An 18765-nucleotide genomic window follows, 5' to 3' on the forward strand; every position below is an offset into this window, starting at 1 on the left:
TACTCACGGTGCTCGACGTAGTCCTGAGAGTTTTTTCCGCAATAGTTTTACTCGGAGTAACTACGTAGTATACGGGCCAGAGAAGATAAGACCAAATATTTAAGAACAATTGTAAAACTCGCATTTTCGATTTTTACCGTTCTTACTCACTGAAAAACAAACCGTTCGGGCGCCAGCCAAAAATGGCAAAAATTAACGATCGATAACTATATAATTACCAAGTCCCTGTTCGCAGCGCCATTTGTGACGGTGCAATTTCGTCCTGGGACAAAATTGTACTGTCGGCCTCGGATAGCTAAACTAATTGAGTTAGTCCAGGGTTAGTAGTAATAATAATAGTTAAGTTTTAAAATATGGGCTCAGATATGGTCGTTAAAGCATCAGCTTTCAGTGAATGACACATTCATTACTGCCCGGGTTAGGCCCTAATTTAAACAAAATTAATAATTAGGCGTTAATTCCGTGAGTGAAACACTGGTCGTAAATAAACTAAAAATATTAACTTCGAAAATAAAATAAAAACTTCTAATTAATGGATTTACCGTGTTTCACTCTTAGAATTAAAACCAATTATACTTACAATTTAACCGATTCGATTGTCGCCCTCAGCCTAACACCTACTATTCGACGACACCAGAGTTATTTCACCACTGGCCTCGACCTACGGCTTCGCGACGGATATGCGCGGATCCGAGAGCTATTCCGCCCTCGGCCTAACACCTAGGTTTCGACGCTACCAGGGTTATTTCACCACTGGTGTATTTACCGGGCTATTCCGCCCTCGACCTATCGTCTCGCGGTCCGAGAGCTATTCCGCCCTCAGCCTAACCCTAGTATTCGACGCTTCCAGGGTTATTCCACCACTGGTTATTACCGGGCTATTCCGCCCTCGACCTAAGGGAGATGTTGCTAGCTATTCGCCCAGCACTCAAGTCCGACTGTCCCCTGTCCTGCGCGGCTTTTATAGGGGTCGCGACGCTAGCGCAGTACGTGGCCGCTCGGAGAACTAATGACCTTGCGCGGGACATTTGAAATCGTCTGAACGCTCGCTTTCTGATCTCGTAATATTTTAACCATTACAAGAGTCTAGTCTAAATATAGCTCAAAGGTCTCACCCTTCCCTTCCCCTACTCAATGTTACTATTCCGCTCATTTCAAGGTCATTGCACAACGCCTGCATCCCGTCTATTGTTTTGCCTTTATAGTGTTTCTATTCTGACTTTTATAAACATAAATTTATTGCTTACGTAGTTCAGTAGTGAAATTTTCTATTGTGAAACAGTAGGCCTACTTTAAAACAAAATCACTACCGGTCATGTCATTCTATTCTGTGTCAAGTCAGTATACCATTGCCATTGCCAGTCAGTCGCCGGCGACTGCTTTGATTTGACCTATTCTGTCGTGACAGCTATAAAAATAGGTTAGGACAACTACCTCGTGCTTATTTCTATAATGTACTTTACTCAAACTTAAAATCTCGAATACTCGTCCATTTTGTGTTAATAGTATAAATAAAGTTGGATCCATTAAAACCGGATCCAGCCCAAGATCCGATTTTTTGTGGATACGATCGGGCGTCGGTTCTAGCTCAGATCCGGCGGATCCGGTAGTCCGATATCCGGATCCGACCATCACTAAAATAGACAGTAAACAATGATAATCAACTTTTTTGGTTCGTGCTGATTTAAGAATGAACCAGAAGTATTGAAAGCCAACAAATATAAATGTGAAAACTAAGTAACAATACTACCGTACGTCATAAAATAAACTCTATTTTATTTAATACAGGTCAATAATAATAAACTTAACGATTGCTTTATTGATATATAGGCTTATTCTAATTGTTAGTGAAGGGTGAATTTCCTTAGGCCAACCATAAAATTAGCAGTGTCCATTAATGAGGTTAGGTCAGCAACTATCCTCTTGTTCATAATTTTATTTAGTACATTTTTTACTTTAACTTTTTTTAAGGTAAAGGATCCATTACAGAAACACATGTTGTATTTAATTTTTGAAGAAAATCATGCCGTGCTGCATCGAATCGAATCGCATCGATTCGAATCGAAATTCTTTGAATCGCATCGATGCATCGAATCGAAAAAAATATGCTGCATCGCACACCCCTAGTCATATTATTATATTATATTGTATCTTCAAGACAAAAAACCAGGTTAAGGGTCTGTTACTAGAGCTGACTTCAGTGAGAGAGGGCAGGTTTCATCCGTAGTGTATTCACAAAGATTTTGGGGTTTGGACCAATTTATCTCAAAAGTGTTTAGAATTCTCTCTATAAATTGCTACCTTGTTAAAACAAACATAAACAAACAAATAATGCATTATCTTAAATTGTTAATGGTTTGAACAGACGCTTCAATACCAATGATAATTTCATTTGGCTTTAGATTATGACTTTGGGTAAAATTTAGCCTCTATTTGGTTTGAGCCAATATCAAATATCACAACTCACCTACACACACTAATCTCTTGATCATAGATTGCTTAAATTTAATTTGTGTACGCTGCATCGCATTGTCTATCAATTCCTCATACAAATTCTTTTATCCACTCATTACAGCATTACATACCTTAATCCTGATGACTAACGTAAACAGTATCTGTTTCACCGTAGATGAGTTGGAGGAATCGTCCGAATCTTCAAACCACAACGGAACTGGTTTCTCCCCTCCATACACCTTCTGTACCACCTCGTTCACTTCCTGCACAAGTTAAAATCCATTGGAAAACAATAATTTTATTCGAAACAGCTGTCTGGAACCTCTTCTATAATCAGGGGGTGGAATAAACCCTTTGAACATGCAGTAGACACTGCATTAAGGCCAACGGTATGATTATTATTGCCCTACTGGGCAAGCTGGTAATGGATGGCTTAGCCCCTTGAATAGGAGAGATCTCCTTACTGTTAGAACTACATAATTTGGTGAACTAGAAAATGCAATACTGATCCTAACCTTCATGAAGACTTTCTGCACAAATACCAGATGGTTGAGCAGATCCGTGGTCAAAGAATGTTCAAAAGTTCCAATGTCGGCCACTGCGCTGATGTAGTTACCATGTCTTAACACTACACCATCTGAAACAGCCAATTATTGTGTTGGAGGAAAAAGCCACAATGATTATCATTTTTCACCTACAGAATACAAATTTGTAAGCCTCAATGTTTATATTAGGAAAGATATGGTACAAAATGAGCACTAAAAATGTTTTATGCGTATATATTGTGTAAGTATGTATGATATAAAGTACTTTTTACTAACTTTAAAAATACTGTCCCTAACTAAAAATAAAATACTGTCCATCCCTACATAAATATACAACATCCATATATTTGTAAGAAGAATAAATATAAAACAAGTAGGATTTTCTTAACTAAAGCACGGCATTTTATGCTTTGTAATACAAAAATAATTTTAACTATTAATCTAAACTTTATATAGATGTACAAATCAGAAGTCCCTGCGACTATTGCATTTAGATGGCTGACAGCAAAGCACAAATCCCTTACAGTTAACAAGTTAAATTGTAGAAAAAATCCTGGCCTAGAGCCTTTCCTAAACAAAGTTAACAAGTTAAAATAATATTACATTACCTTAATCCAAATGTTACATTACCTTGTCCAAAGAACGGCCCTTCTGCAGGTTGTACTCCGTCCAGTACGTACTCCGCTGAAACATGGACCTTGGGCAATTCTATACTGGCTTCTGAGGGTAGATTGGCTTCTGTCACCTGTGTAATGGAGTAGTTGTAGAGAAAAACAATCTTAACTTAACACTACATCCAGATTGTAATACTTGGTCAATTCAATTCCTTGGACATTTTGTGAGGATAGCAGGGTTAACTGAATGGGAAACAGTCGAATCTGGCACAAGAGACACAAAACTTGACAATATTTGTTCATTGTCACTGACAGTATTTTTAACTAAGGAAGGCACGAGACGAAGATAAAGTTGTTTCCAGGCCTACTGTTGCTACCTAGTAGTCCTGAAGAGAACTTTCTCTACAAAAAATTGGAAAGATACCAGCTTTGACTGATTTGTCTACTGTGTTATTTACCTGTACTTTAGTAGAGAACGACAGAGAGTGATGCGGCAGATCTATGATAAACTTGGCCTTGCTACCAGTGACACCTGTACTGGTGACTTGGTCCATCTTGTACTGCGCTTGTAGTGATGGCAGTAGAGCAGCAGTGATGCTTAGACTCTGCAACAACAACAGATGAGTAGGATGTAATATTGTAATTGCAATATATTAGGGAGTGTTGCTGAAAGTCTAAATACCAGAAGGTCTAATTAGATTAGAGCTTCAGCATACAATTTGCATTTTGGACTTGTTGCTGAGGGTTTAAACATGCAGTAGAAAAAGGTCTAAATACCGGAGGATATAAAAGTACAGTCAATGAAGAAAACTTATCCACTGTTACTGTTTTGGAGGTTGCAGGATTTATAGACCCTCAGCAACTGATCCTAATACTACATCTAAAAAATTAACTCTTTATATCCACGCATAGCTTGGTTTTAAGAGCTTGCCTAGTTATCAGAAAGTTTCTTAATTTGATCCTGAGAAAAGTCTGTTGCTTTTTGATACATCGAAACTAGACCTAAAGGGCTTTTAACAAGAGAAGGGCAGACAGATTGGTTTACCTGCAGTACGACGCTGAACTGCATGACCAACGGCTGTAACAGCATGTTGGGCTCTGTCAGGTGATGTCTGTGAGTCTCTGGCATCACAGTGTGAGAATGCCCTGGAGAATGTTGTGGGGCAGAATCAACCTCGTCCACCGTCGTACCTCTGGACATCCGGCTAGACGCTCTCGTCACACGCAGCTCCTACAGAACAAGTTCACAGTTCAACCATGACGTCAAACATTTTGTCTACTCGTTATTCGTTTTTAGTAAACAATTCTTAAGTTCAGACAGTTTCCAAAACTTTGAAAAGATTGGCAACCTTTTTTTATCTATGCTTTTGCCCAACCACAGGGGTCCAGGCACAGAATAAAGACTTAACCTAGAACTCTCACTGTGCCAATAAAAACATTGCATTTGGATCTGCTAGTGTCTACACCTCAATACAGTGGCGCTGATGTCGATGTGATTTTTTAAAGTATAAATTTCACTTGGATAGATGATCAGCTGATAGCAACAGTGTAGTGATGTCAGTTCTCTCTCCTACCACCAGCCAGTGACAACAGCGTTCATAGATTCTGGTGTAGACACTAGCAGAATTAAGTACAACCTTTATTTGCTGAGTGAGAGCTCTAGGTTAGGTCTTTATTCTGTGACCTCCTGTGATTGGAACATGAGAAGCAAAGCAAGGATGATCCTTGGAACAAAATCGTAGGCTAGGGTTGTGTTGCTAGCCTAGTGGTTAGTGTCTCGGACTTCGGTGCGGGAGAGATGGGTTCCATCCCCGGCACATCCACAAACATTTATTCTCTTGTGAATCTCTTGCTAAATGCCACTGGCGTTGGAAAAAAAAGTCTTACGGATAAATATTAGTGGCAGCACCTGAAGCAGACCCATGTCATTGCTCTAATGTATTATTGCACGTGCTTTAGACAGTTTATTACTTCATTATTTCAACAACCATTTACCATCAGTTATACAAATTTGAGATACATTGAAAAATTCTGTCGGTTTATGAGACATCTGGGACTAAGCTGATATAACAGGGACTTTTTTAGGATTATAAATTTTGGGAGCTGTAGACACCCTGATATAGCAAGTTCATTTTTCTATTCTGGGGGTGAATTTAGACTGTCTGGTTTACTCTTCAGCAACATCCTAGAACCAGCACCAGTTTTGCCTCCAACCCACCTGTGGGAAGCAAGCTGTTCTAGTGGTAGTGCGCAGGGCCTCGGTCCCCAAAGTCCCCAGTTCAAATCCCGCCAATCACCAATGGGTAATGTCAAAGTGACATAACCGCAAGCCTCTAGGGCTAGCTTGTAGAAATGTGTAAACAATTCCTGGCAAGAGCCTAGCGTCCAAAGTTAGGAAGGTGAGAAAAAATAAAATCCCACCTGTAGTGTGGAAGACAGCTGTTTGCTGCCTCTGGTCATCATGCCATGCAGAGCCACTGGGTGTTGAGGGATGTCCACGGCCACGGCTCCGATGGTCAACAGACCGGAGTTCTTGTCTCTACCTCGGCGAGTCACACTGGAGTAGAGTGCTTGAGACTTGCCCACCGTCACCTTCACTACCGTCCTAGGCAGACCCCAACACAAGGTTAGTTTGTATTGGATTGGAAGTGAATGTGAAGAAATTAAAAGTGTTAAGTAAAATGCTTAAGACACGGTTCTTTATGTAACAAAACAAGTTAAAGTTTAAAGCACTAATGATAGCTCGAAAGATTGAATAGTAAGCTGTGCAAGTAATTTTCACTGTAGGCCCAAGTAATTTTTTTACAAAGCCTCTAATAGCCTTCTTTAAAATCTTAGCCAAGTATGTTAACAGTTTAAAATAACTGTTTGATAGGTTGAGCATTAAGGATATGGCTCTTCAATCAATTATATCAATTATTAAGGATGGGAACGCCACTAGGTGTGTATTTTAACACAAATATGAGTGAGGAATGAGTGGCGCGATCTTGTAGTCTTGTTAGTGACTAATGCCGACATTAATTAACAGCCCATACAGCCTAAGGGCAACTAAGGGACCTATAATATTGGAATCCGAACCACATTTTTGCCTTGTAATTAACAAATTGGTCTATTTATCAGGATAGCACTGGGGGTACTCACTAGTGCAGATTTTAATCCACACCAGGGAGTATCGCATCCACAGTGCATGCCTATAAATATCCACAATTTGTGACTTCCTAGTAGCTGGATTACAGGTCGACATCACCGTCCCAGTCTCTTTGGAGCTTATAGAGTATTCTCTCTTATAGATCTACCAAGACCCAGCATCTTTTTGGTAATATCAACACCAGTTGCAATTTAAAAAAAAAACTGTTCAAACACCCAAATATTTGGAAATAAAAAATCAAACCTTTCTCTCTTGAACCAAAGACGCTAACCACTAGCCACTAGCAACACACCAAAACAAAGTTATGACTGTGAAGCGATCATGTACTAACTGTTGGTTAGGTGCGACTCCCTCCAGCAGCACTACCATGGTCCTCCCTACATGCCCTGTCAGCGAACACTCCAGACTGGCTGGACGAGTCTTCTTGCGTACAGTGAGTGAGGAGTGTAGATTGGTGATCTCAGCTTCCAGCTTGAGTCCACTCAGTGTCGCCAACAGTCTGGTGCGATGTATCTTAGCTACGGCCAGCACAACCAGACGTGTCCGCTCACCTGCCAGGCCTACAACACATTAAAGATAATAAAAGTAAGTTAATCCCATTTTCATGTTATTATAGCTTAAGCAAGATTTAGAATAGAAACTGACATAGGTGAATTGAGCTACAGATGTCAGCGTAATATACAAAAACAAAAACTACCTAACCAAACTGGAAAAACAATTTATTGTACACTGTACATCAAGTATTGTAGTACCAAAAACCTAGGGTTTTTTTCCCATAAGATGCTAGGCACGAGCCAGGGATTGTTTTTCACATTACTTCAGGCTAGACAAAGGGGTTGTCACTTATAATATGCATTGTATTATACTTTTTGTTTCTACTTATATTATACTAAAGTTGTAATGTACTTATATATGCGGTATTATCACTTATAATAATTTAATAATAAATTACTGGATAGCATCCATTTGTGATTTGGCAGGATTTGAACCCGGGACCTCATGAACCGAAGTCCCGCACTCTAACCACTAGACCAGGTCGCTCCTCCCAACCAATAACCTCGGTGGAAAATATATTTTTTTAGCCTTGGTGAGTGGCTCTTTCGAGAATGTTCAATTTGAATTTAATATAAAACTTGGGTACGCCAGGTCCATATGAAATGTCTACTTCGGTATCCAAAAGCCAATAGTCCGACTTATCAAAGCTCCACCTTATTGTTACGTCACTGGCGATGACGACGAAAATGAGATACTAACATACTAAATTACAAAGTACTACACAACAACAACTTACTGATCTCTCGCTGGTTGCTGTTGTTGATGTTGGGTGGAGGGATCGGTGTAGAAGCTACTGGATGTTCCCCCCTTTCCACGTCATCATTGGACTTGATCTCCGGCAGAATGTCGTACTTCCTGTTGCCTTTGTAGCCTTCGGACACATCACCTCCGACGGAGAACCGACTGGAAAATAAACTGTACTGTAGTCGTGGACACTTAAGGTGGACCCATGGATTGGAACTTGGAAGAGGTAGGATTGACGTTAGGGGCAGATGACTTGGGGTAGAGAGAAGGTTAGGTAGGGCTGAATGAATGCGTCTAAGGACAGGGAAAATAAAAAAAAACTTTGATTCCGCAGTAGTCTTTTAAACAACATAAACTAACCAGCACCAAAAGTGAACTTCCAGTTACCTGTGTGCTATTGTCTTGGTCTCGGGCATGGTGGCGTACAAGTCCAGCAGGTAGTACACAGTTTTCCAACACCTAGGAGTGACACTTTCCTCCTTGTTGACTGCTAGTCCTGGAGCAGCCAGTGGGGCAGACTCCCCCAGGTTCAGGTATCCTGGAACAAGACATTCTTGAAGTAGAGTGTTATATGGTTGGGACAACAAAATTATCAATTATATTTATAAAATGATGATATGGTAAATGGATAGTTATCAAGAAGTGGTAAAATGGATTAAATGGTATTGTTCACAAAACGGCAAACACTTTTTCCTATTAAAGGAGAGGTAAGGATAGAAACGGGAAGTTGGAAAAATGTAGAGAAACTTAAATGAATATTCCGATTCAACCCTGGAACTGGGGGAGAAGAGATTTTTTGATAGACTTGCCTTAAACTTACTTTCCTATGAAACCAATAAAATAAAACTTCAATTATCTAGATAGTCCAGTTAGCTTAGGTAGGAATATAACCAGGGTTTGGAATTGGTTGTTCCTTACAATAAAACTTAAAAGGGATTCTGTCATAAAAAACGCCTCAAAAAAGGAAGAGAACCAGAAAGGAAAAAACTATGACAAGCTTAATCATAAATAACTTCTTGATCAGCATTGTATGTATTATTAAATTTACGGAAAGTAAATATAGATACGTCTTATAACACTTAAAAGTTTAAGTGTTATAAGACGTATCTTTATTTACTTTCCGTAAGCTTAATCATGTCAGCAATAAAATTATAACATATAAAGTGCACATAAATAAATGAGTACAGGTATATCTCAGACATACACAGCAGAAATATTCTTAGTCGTTACAGTATACAAGTACAGTAAACTGAATTTAACTTAGTTAATTTTTCTTGTAAAACAACCCCCCCCCCCCCCCCCAAAATATTCACCCTATTCCATACACAATTGATGTGCATAAGCCTAAAAGAAGAAAATGTTCAAAAAAGCAATCAACATACCTCTAACGCTCCTGCCAGTGGACCGGAGCCGTTCAGCAAACGACGTGTGACGAGACCTGACAGACGACGCAGGTGACGTGATAGGTTTGGTCTCGCTGGGTGAGTGGGGGAACGGCAGACGACCTTTGTCTAGGTCAGGCACGGTGGTCATCAGAGGTATGGACATCTCTGGACCATCTAGGGCTGTAAACACACCATAGCATATTGTATTAAGACTGTATGGCATTTATTGAAAATATAATCTTAAACTTAGAGATCCTTTCTTTTTTACTTAGGTGAATCTACAGCTTGAGTATTTAGCCAGGTAGCTGTATTATATTGCTCACCCTGTAAATAAAAGGTCGCCGGTTCAATCCTCAAATGAGTAACTTTTTGATGGTATTGATTGATTGGACCCATCCAACCTTAAACACTGGTAGGGATGGATGGGTCTTGAAATTTCAAGAAATTTTCAGGAAATTTTAAATCTTGTTCTATGAGATGAGATTTTATTTAGATCAAGTTTTTTTTTTTCGAGATACGATTATAAAATAAACTAAGAAAAAAACAACGATAAAAACGCATGCAGAAACTCAATGCAATACCCGCAATACAGGAGCGCGTTTTCCTTTGCGAAGGCGTTCTTATTTAACTAATTCTTTACATGTTAATATTGCTTTAATTGTTTTATAATTTTTTGTTTTGAAATCGCAAATGATGAGAATTTTTGTTAAATGTAAGCAGTGTGAGACAAGTTTTACTACTGTAAACATAGCCAAAACAAGTCACTCCAAAATCATTCTAAATAACACAAGACTGAACAATTGTTACTTGATACTTAACTAGTAAGACTGATGTTTTAGGCTGATAAATTTGGTATTTTTCAAAGTTGAACTGTATCCTAACTGATATCACCATGTTTCCTATGTGGAAGAGTTATTTTTAATAAGGTAGGCCTAATAATAATTGGTTTTTTTTAATAGCGAAGCAAAGCTTTTTGGGATCAACTTTATTTAATGCAATCTTTATAACACTAAAACTCAATAACAGCTGAACACATTTTAGCCAAACTTACCAAGGTTGTTTTGTCAAATGTTTGGATAGTTTAAACGTAACCAATTTCAAGTTTTGATAATGCTTATATAATTTAAAAGTAAGTTTTTAAATTTTAACATTGGCCTTATGGGTTGTCATGATGGTTACAAAATAACAACGTAAATGTAAACAAAACAAGGAATCACAGCATATGTTAAAATCAAGCCACGACCTAAAACACAGTAAAAAGGAAAAAATCGAATGATGACAACTGATCAAATAATACAGAGAAAGTCTTTTAAGTTTACATTTAAGATTTAAGTCACAATTTGAAAACGACCACTGTTCAAATAGGTACAGTCATAGATAAAACATACTGTTGTCAATCGTATTTGTAAAAAGTAATAATCCATTATGCAGTGTTATAATTTTGTCATAACAAAATTACGTAAATGTATGATTCAAAAATTAAAGGTATCACTGCATCCGAAACACAATGCCATTATACGTACTTCCGAGCAATACACGTTCTTTCCCGACAAAGCCTTCCCCTTTCTACCATTACCAACGATAAGCACCGCCCGGCGTCGTCTAACTTACCATGTGTCTAACTGCCTTATCATCGGCCTGTTCGTATAGAACCAAAAAAATGTGTACAAAAATACTTGGAGAAAATATTGGTTGCAGCATTGAGAGTTAAAATAAAAATTACCAAATTTTACAGCAATTTTGGTTGAAAGCGAGGCAGTCTGAAGTACATACCAGATACCACAGCTGGGGGAGTCTTAGCCACAACTTTGTTGTCGGGCTGCTGCTCTCTCAGCTCTGATTGGGTCTCTTTCACATTCTGGTACATGTTGCTGATCTGGTGCAGCAGTCGTAGCAGGGGCATGTTTACCTACACATAGAGTAAAATAAAAACAGTTTTATACATAGGGTGTACTTGAATTACCCTGGTATCTAAATATAAATTTCTTGAAAATAAATACAGTAGACTATCAGTTAAGGGTCTGCAGGTCCCCGATATTTTAGAGTCAGGTCGGGCCAAAAATAGTTTTCAGGCCTAACTTGTGTCAAGTCGAGCTGAGATTTTTCTTTCGCGATAGAAAAAGAGATGTCACTCAATGTCATTCGAAATGGAGAATCGTCGATTTACCTTTGACCAAAGAAAAGCAATACATTTTAACAAATTTGGCATCACCATTGAAGATGTTCATGATTTCGCTGAGACTGTAGAAGAGACTCAAGAAGAAGATTTTGCCATGGCTGCAGAAGATGTTCGCGATTTCATCGTGACCTCGGAAGGTGTTTATGATTCCCATAGACTGTAAAAGACATTCACGATTTGTCGATTTTCCTGTGATGAAGGAAAATCCTACTAGATTTTTCTGTATCTGCAAAAGACGTTCATGATTTCACTATGGCCGCAGAAGAAAATCCCAATTTCCTCCCAGTCTAAGGTTGATGTTCACGATTATGCAGTGACTGCTAAAAACTTTCATGATTTTACTGTGATCATGGAAGATGTTCACAATTTAAGGCCATGGAAGAGATCATATATATTATAAACATGCATAAAATGCATTATTTGACTATCACTCATATTTTGGTAAATCAATACTTTCCCAACCCACAATTTTGGCTTGAGATCCTAGGGACTACATTTTTGACCCAACCATACACGCTCACAACCGTTCACTCACCTGTTGGGAGATGTAACGTACTGACACGCTGACGTTGAGCGCAGTGTTGGAGTGTTTCTTGAGTTGTCCACGGCTCACATACAACATGTTGCGGCGTTGTCTACTCAGGTCCTCTACGATGGTCATGTCTGCCAGTCTGCAGAGCTCCAGTTCAACCCCTACTCGCTCGCACAGGAAAGCTGGAGTCTCAGGTGGGATCTCCAGCCAGAACTTGTCTGTCAACAGTCAAAACATTAGTTCGTAACCTAAATGTGGCATACTACTTGGAGATTAACCACATGAAGAATCACTAGTACCTTAAAAACTGTCCTATTTCACTCTTCCTAAAAGTAATCTATTAGAGGTTTAGTTTCCTCATTAATTTCTTGAATCATTTCAGAAACCTTTTTTGGATTTAAAAAATTACAACTTTTTTAGAATCTTGTTAATCATCTTTGAGCACACATACATAACTGACATTTACCCTTTAAAATTGGCACTACTATGTCAAATGGAATAGTCGTGAAACTTGTTTGAACAATCTAAGATTCAGGGAAAAATACCCGTAGTATATGAACAAGAAGAGTTAAAAAGGACCACAAAATTTATTTTCAGAGACACTCAGCTGAAATGAAAATGATAAACAACAATTCCTGAGGAATGAATATAATCAGTGAGAAACTTTGCTGTTCATGATCGGTAGAGGAATTTTTCTGAGTTTATTTAATTTGTGTTCAATTTAAAAGGAAACTTTAGATATTTATTTGACCCTCTTATATTGCCTTGTCTCTAACTTTAGAATGTATACATATTAAACATACCTTGAGGCTTGTTCTTGCCCTGAGCTGATCCGGGTTTGTTCCCGGGTCTGCCTCTCTTGTCCTGGGGTTTGCCAAACTCACTGACCACAATGTCAATCCTCATAGCCTCCATACCTCCCACGAGGGACAGGTTTGATCCCCACGAGTCCAGCGAGTTGTTGCCGCTTACTGGAAAAGAATGAGAAAATATTTCAAGTGGATATTCCAGCTGCCCTTGATCATAGGGACAGCAATAAATGGTCCTGACTAATGAATCATCTGATCTTAGTCAGTGACAAAGCTATACAATCTCACTCCATTATACACTCACCATGCATTCACGTTAAAATAAGCATCCAAGTGCGTCTCACTGTCTCAAAGCTTTGAAATAACAGAAACACAACTTAAACATACACACTTGTCTGAGCCACCGAATTGTGCAGAAGTGTCCATAGGGTTCTCTTTCCCACTATTTTTAGTGTTTATTATTCTCTTTTATGAGGTTTTGTTTTTGTTTCGCTTTTGACTATATCAGTGTTTTCTGATTTTCCAACTTTTCTGCATTTGTGTACTAGACATACATTTAGATGGACCAATAGACCAATCTATTCAAAATGAGCATAGTGGAAAGAGCCACTCACAGAATGCACTTAAGTCTAAAAATGCATATATCTGCCCTAGTGTTTGTCACTGGGATAGTTGATGTGACAAAAAAACGCTATATAGCTTATGATAATTGGTCTTATCAGTTTGACTTGGATAAAAATTTGCTGTATTCAACAGAAATCAGTACTAATTTACATCAGCACAATCTGTTGGCTCAATTCAACTACATCCATTGATTCATAAAACTTTTGACAACATGACCATGGACATGGAATGTCTAGTATCAATAAATTAATTTTTTGACCTAAGAATGGGGTTCAGGGTGTCTACTACATTCTGGATAAAAAATTCATGGACAATTCCCGTACATTTAAGGACACTTTGCCGTAACCTTTGTCGGTGTCATTAGGCCTACCGAATAATTTTCCTGATTTGTCAAACTGTATTAATCTCACTGTATTAATTCACTGTAGTTGTACCAGAGATAAAAGTAAATAATAATAGAGTTAAAAATTAAAAAATAGAAATTTATTGAAAGTAAACAAACATAGGCCTACCTATACTTTAGGTAAAGCTTTTATAGTGTAACAGAGAAACGCAATCATTGTCTCCTGCGATAGCGACAAATATCTACATCCGTCACGTAAACTTCATAACATAGCTTATCCGATCCAGGCGGATTAATTTGGCATGATTCGCCCTGGCACAACGTTAGGTTCTCGACTACTTTTGAAAAAAAATCTGCATATTGTTACTCAATTATTAGTACAAAATCAAGGTATGGTAAGTGGCTATTAATAAGCAATAAGCAAAGAGTAAGATTATTGTATTTTCATTTGTAAAGTTAATATCGACACATAGCAATCATTAGTTGTTTATCTTAGGCTCAATTACATTTTCTTAATATATTTTACAGCTCTTTCAAGAATCAAAATACCCAGGCCTAAACCTAATTATTTAGGAGGGCCTATAAAAACTGAGTAACAAACAATGAGGTTATAATAGCAGCAAAGTCACTATCATCATTCTAGTTCATAAGCTTTAGATTGCTTAAAGCATACAACTCAATAAAAAAATTAGGGATGGTCAAGTCTCGAAATTTCGGGAAATTTTCGGGAAATTTTAAATCTCGTTACACGAGACGAGATTTCTTTTTGGCCGAGATTTTTATCGAGACGAGAATTAAAAAAAAAAAAAAAAAAAAAAATTAAAAACGCCTGCAGAAAGTCAATGCAATACCCGCAATACAGGAGCGTGTTGTAGTTGCGTTTCCTTTGCGAAGGCGTTCTTATTTAATTAATTCTATAAATGTAAATATTACTTTAATTATTTTAATAATATTACTTTAATAACATTTGAGAAGTTTTGTTAAGTGTAAGCAGTGTGAGGAATGTTTTATTAGGTACTATAAAAAGTGAAAACAAGTAACTATTTTATAAAAATTAATATTGCTTTTATTTTATGATTTATTTTATTTTAGGATAAGTTGAACTCTATCCTAACTGATATCACTATGTTTCCTAATCGTAGGCATTTTTAATAAGTTAGGCGTGATTAATAAAAAAATGTTATGCTGATGTTTTTTAATAAAAGATTGTAAATATTCTTGCCTATTATCATTATTTTTGTATTTAAACAGTCATCTAACAATGTTACAAAATCAGGTAAAAATTTTGAACGTGCATTTCCCGTTGTGTATGAGAAGGGAAATCCCGTCTCGATCTCATCTCGAAATTTTATGAGAAATAAAAAATCTCGTCTCGTCTCGTCTCGAACTAAAATTTCAATCTCGTCTATCCCTAAAAAAAATATATGGGAAACAAAAAACATTGAAACCTGAATAGCCAACAATATAAGACAAAGATACAGAAAATGCAATGACATAATTTGAAACCAAGCAGGCCTACATAGTGATAAAACATTAATGCAAACAACAATGATAGTGGTTTTGTCAATTGAAAGATAAAATGTCCATAAAAAAGGGGTTAACTTACAAAATAAGACTGTAGATTATTTACATGTTTAATATGAAACCATAAACAGTTTTATGGCACTAGGCACTGGCCGCGGGAAATTGAATCTTATTCAAGCCGAAAGTACAAGTAAGAAGTGAAATTTAACAGCCATTATAAAGCTATTATTTTCACGATAAAATAGGTTTGGGATCTAATAATAATTACCCTAGTAATAAAAAAAGAAGTTGTAAAGGAATAAAAGTGATACAACTTTTATGAGCTAGCTGCTGTCAACAGTTCTTGGAAGTACTTGACTTGACACTTGATTGTCGTGATAAAATATTAATGGGTTTGAGATTGTTAATGGGATTTTTATTGCATAATTACTCTAGTAATAAATTATGGAAATGTAAACAAACATCTGATAAACCTTTTATGTGCTCCTAACCAACTAGCGATCAATAAAATTATGGCCCATTAAAAATTTAAGGACATTGTCTGGCATTTAAGGACAATTCCCGTACATTTCATGGCCAGTAAAAATTTAAGTACAATTCCCGGTTTTCCCGGTTGGTAGACACCCTGGGGTTAGATCCCAGATCACAAAACGTCACAGGGTTTTTTACTTGCGACTATTTTCCGAGCAATCATTCACAACACAACTGACACATAGATGAAAGGCTACTTACTGGCGCTGCTGAGCATCTGCTGAGGCATCACCCCAAGGCTGGACAACAGAGGTTCAAAGATGAGGTGAGCGTCGAGCAGCCGCAGGTTGTCATGCATCGGGTAGAGACTGTAGCCTGCTGCGGCCAATAGTAGATAGTCTGGGTTGACCATGGACGAGGCGTTTGCCACACTCACTCCCACACGGCCGTTCTCCATCTTGGGCTCACCCTGCGAGTGGTATGGATATTACACACTTTATGACACAAGGATGAGCTGGACACTCAAGTTGATTGCAGTAGTGTATAAATACTTTTGTGTAAAGTTGTCATAAGTGGCATTTTGTTCACTTAGATTAGTATGCAAAACAGCTGATTTTCTGAAAATTTTACTTTGCCCTTACCCACTACTTTTCCTTACTCTAAATGACAACTTGGCAGTACAAAATTTAAGCTACGTTTATAATTAAATAATAATCAAAAGGAAATGGCACCTTGTGAAGATTAAATTAACGTCCAATGGAAAAATTATTAAATAAACATAATAAACAATGTTTTCGTTTAACAACAAGGGAGTTATTAATTTCTGAGGATGATTAACAGTATGTACACATAGAGTATATTTTGTTTGCCGAGTTTTGAAGTTGGCAATGACATAGCTTATACCATTTCATAAATTATGCAGCTCAGCCAGAAAACATTTTAACCTTAATATTTTAAGTACACTTTGTTGAGCAAACAATTCTAAGTGTCTTTTTTAAACTCTATAAAATGTTTCTCTCGTTTGAAAAAGTGCCACTTAGCTCACTAGTTCCACAATTAACCATTTCTCCTTTTACAAACATTGTAAAGAATAACAGAAAGTACCAACCCAGAAAGCGCCCTTGTTGATGACTCCGGGCTCGATCTTGTCACCAGTGTCAACAAAGTCCTGATGTTTTGCCATCCATGTGTAGAGATCCTCTCCATCTTTCGGGACACCCGGAGACAGATTCTGGTCCAGGCTGGAGTTGGAGGGTTGACTGTCCGGGGCACCCATGTTCAAGCCGGATAAGCTCGGGTGGGAAGAGTGAGACTTGTAGTCCTCCTTCAGAGCTGAGTATCCGGTGTTGAAAACTGAAGAAAATTGTCGGTTTATTACTTCAAATGCGAAAAATTACTATAATTTTAGACTAATGAAACAACTGGTCTTAGTCAGTAAAAAATCTACAGAAGAAATAACGTCATTAATTAAGGTGAAAGTATTGTATAGTTAAATAGTTTTTAATGAATAAAATAAATTTTAAAGAGCTTTCAAGCAACCTGATTAGTTGATCCTGGTGTGTGATAGGTTTTTTTCCTAAAAATACATTTAAGTGATCTTGATCTCATTGATGTCAAATAACTATGTCATCAACCCGATTTTTTTAATTATGCCACTCAGGTTTTCCTAGCTCAACTACGTCACCAATCCCATCTCTTACGTCACTTCCCCCTTCACATCACTGGGGTGCGAGCTGGTTTAGTGGTAGAGTACAGGAATTCGGTACCTGTGGTGGGTTCAAATCATTCCAAAAACTAATGGCTTTTATAGTTGCGACCTCTGGGTCAAGCCTGAATTCATGTGTGAGAACAGTTCCGTGATAGAGCTAGAAATAACCCATTTTTCCTGCCTTGTTTTCATACTACCAACTACCAACGGGGTTTACTGCTGTAGAACATTGTTTTACTAACTAAAACATCTTGTGTCAAACAAAAAAAAACTTTTTGTAAAAATACATCTTGTATGGCTTCATTATCAATCGCAGTTTGAACAAGTAAAAGAGAAAGAAGTGGAGGGAAGTAAAAATAAACCATAACTAGCAGCACACTCAACTTGGGATGTCAACTTCAATATACAACATCACTGCTATAAAACATCATCATGAAATTCCGCACAATTACTCAAAAAAATCTACTCTGAAGGATTATTCTGCAATTACACAGTTACACAACTAACGCACCCATATTCTTGTCGCCCCCGTGACTGTCCGTACGCCGATGTTGATGTGGTAGAAACGGATTTGTGTTGTTCAGCAGCGGAAACACTATACTGGCTCTGGAGGAGGACGGCGGATGAGAAGGTAACAGAGACTTCTTACGACCCACCGGCTGAAAAATAACATCAATCAATCATTTTTTTAATAAGTTCAATGTTTCTCATCAATCTAAACTACACTCGGAAAAAATAGATTTTCATACCGTACTAAATGACTCTCGTCTTACGGAGATCTATTATCCCCAAGGATCTTAATCACCTCGGAAAGATCTATAAACTCATTCGCCTTGCCAAAAACTGAGCACAATGTTTTTAAACAATGGCAATACTTCATCAACTATTAGAGTAAATAAAGGAAAATATCTAAATCTAGACTGTAATATGTTCTAAGAGTGGCTCATTTCACTATGTTCTTTTTTAATACAAATTACCTAGTCCTGGTCCATACAGACGGAAAGACAACCTCAACCAAAAGTCAATAGTACTAGGTAAATTATACCTCCAACAATTACTCCACGTTAGTCACTAATAATGGTCAAAACCAGAGCTGAAATTTTAAAAAACAAATCTCAAAAATTAAAATA

The 18765-nt window shown here is 37.6% G+C and overlaps 1 protein-coding gene across 1 annotated transcript in view; it reads right to left on the reverse strand.

Annotated features, from left to right (window-relative positions):
• The window catches only part of LOC128982159 (bridge-like lipid transfer protein family member 1), an 86066-nt gene that overhangs the window by 42691 nt on the left and 24610 nt on the right, over nt 1-18765 (reverse strand). The window contains exons 19-34 of the mRNA XM_054401217.1: nt 18147-18294; nt 17036-17280; nt 16189-16396; nt 12960-13127; nt 12160-12374; nt 11219-11354; nt 9443-9625; nt 8448-8598; nt 8053-8219; nt 7093-7321; nt 6035-6218; nt 4659-4844; nt 4078-4218; nt 3630-3744; nt 2970-3091; nt 2586-2717 (exon numbers count right to left, since the gene is read on the reverse strand). Coding sequence (XP_054257192.1) covers nt 2586-2717; nt 2970-3091; nt 3630-3744; nt 4078-4218; nt 4659-4844; nt 6035-6218; nt 7093-7321; nt 8053-8219; nt 8448-8598; nt 9443-9625; nt 11219-11354; nt 12160-12374; nt 12960-13127; nt 16189-16396; nt 17036-17280; nt 18147-18294 — 2730 coding nt within the window. The remainder of the gene's footprint in view (nt 1-2585; nt 2718-2969; nt 3092-3629; nt 3745-4077; nt 4219-4658; nt 4845-6034; nt 6219-7092; nt 7322-8052; nt 8220-8447; nt 8599-9442; nt 9626-11218; nt 11355-12159; nt 12375-12959; nt 13128-16188; nt 16397-17035; nt 17281-18146; nt 18295-18765) is intronic.

Source organism: Macrosteles quadrilineatus, unplaced genomic scaffold (assembly GCF_028750875.1).
Source record: "Macrosteles quadrilineatus isolate MER2022 unplaced genomic scaffold, UCM_ALF_1.0 Scaffold_142__1_contigs__length_272657, whole genome shotgun sequence".
Classification (NCBI taxonomy): domain Eukaryota; kingdom Metazoa; phylum Arthropoda; class Insecta; order Hemiptera; family Cicadellidae; genus Macrosteles; species Macrosteles quadrilineatus.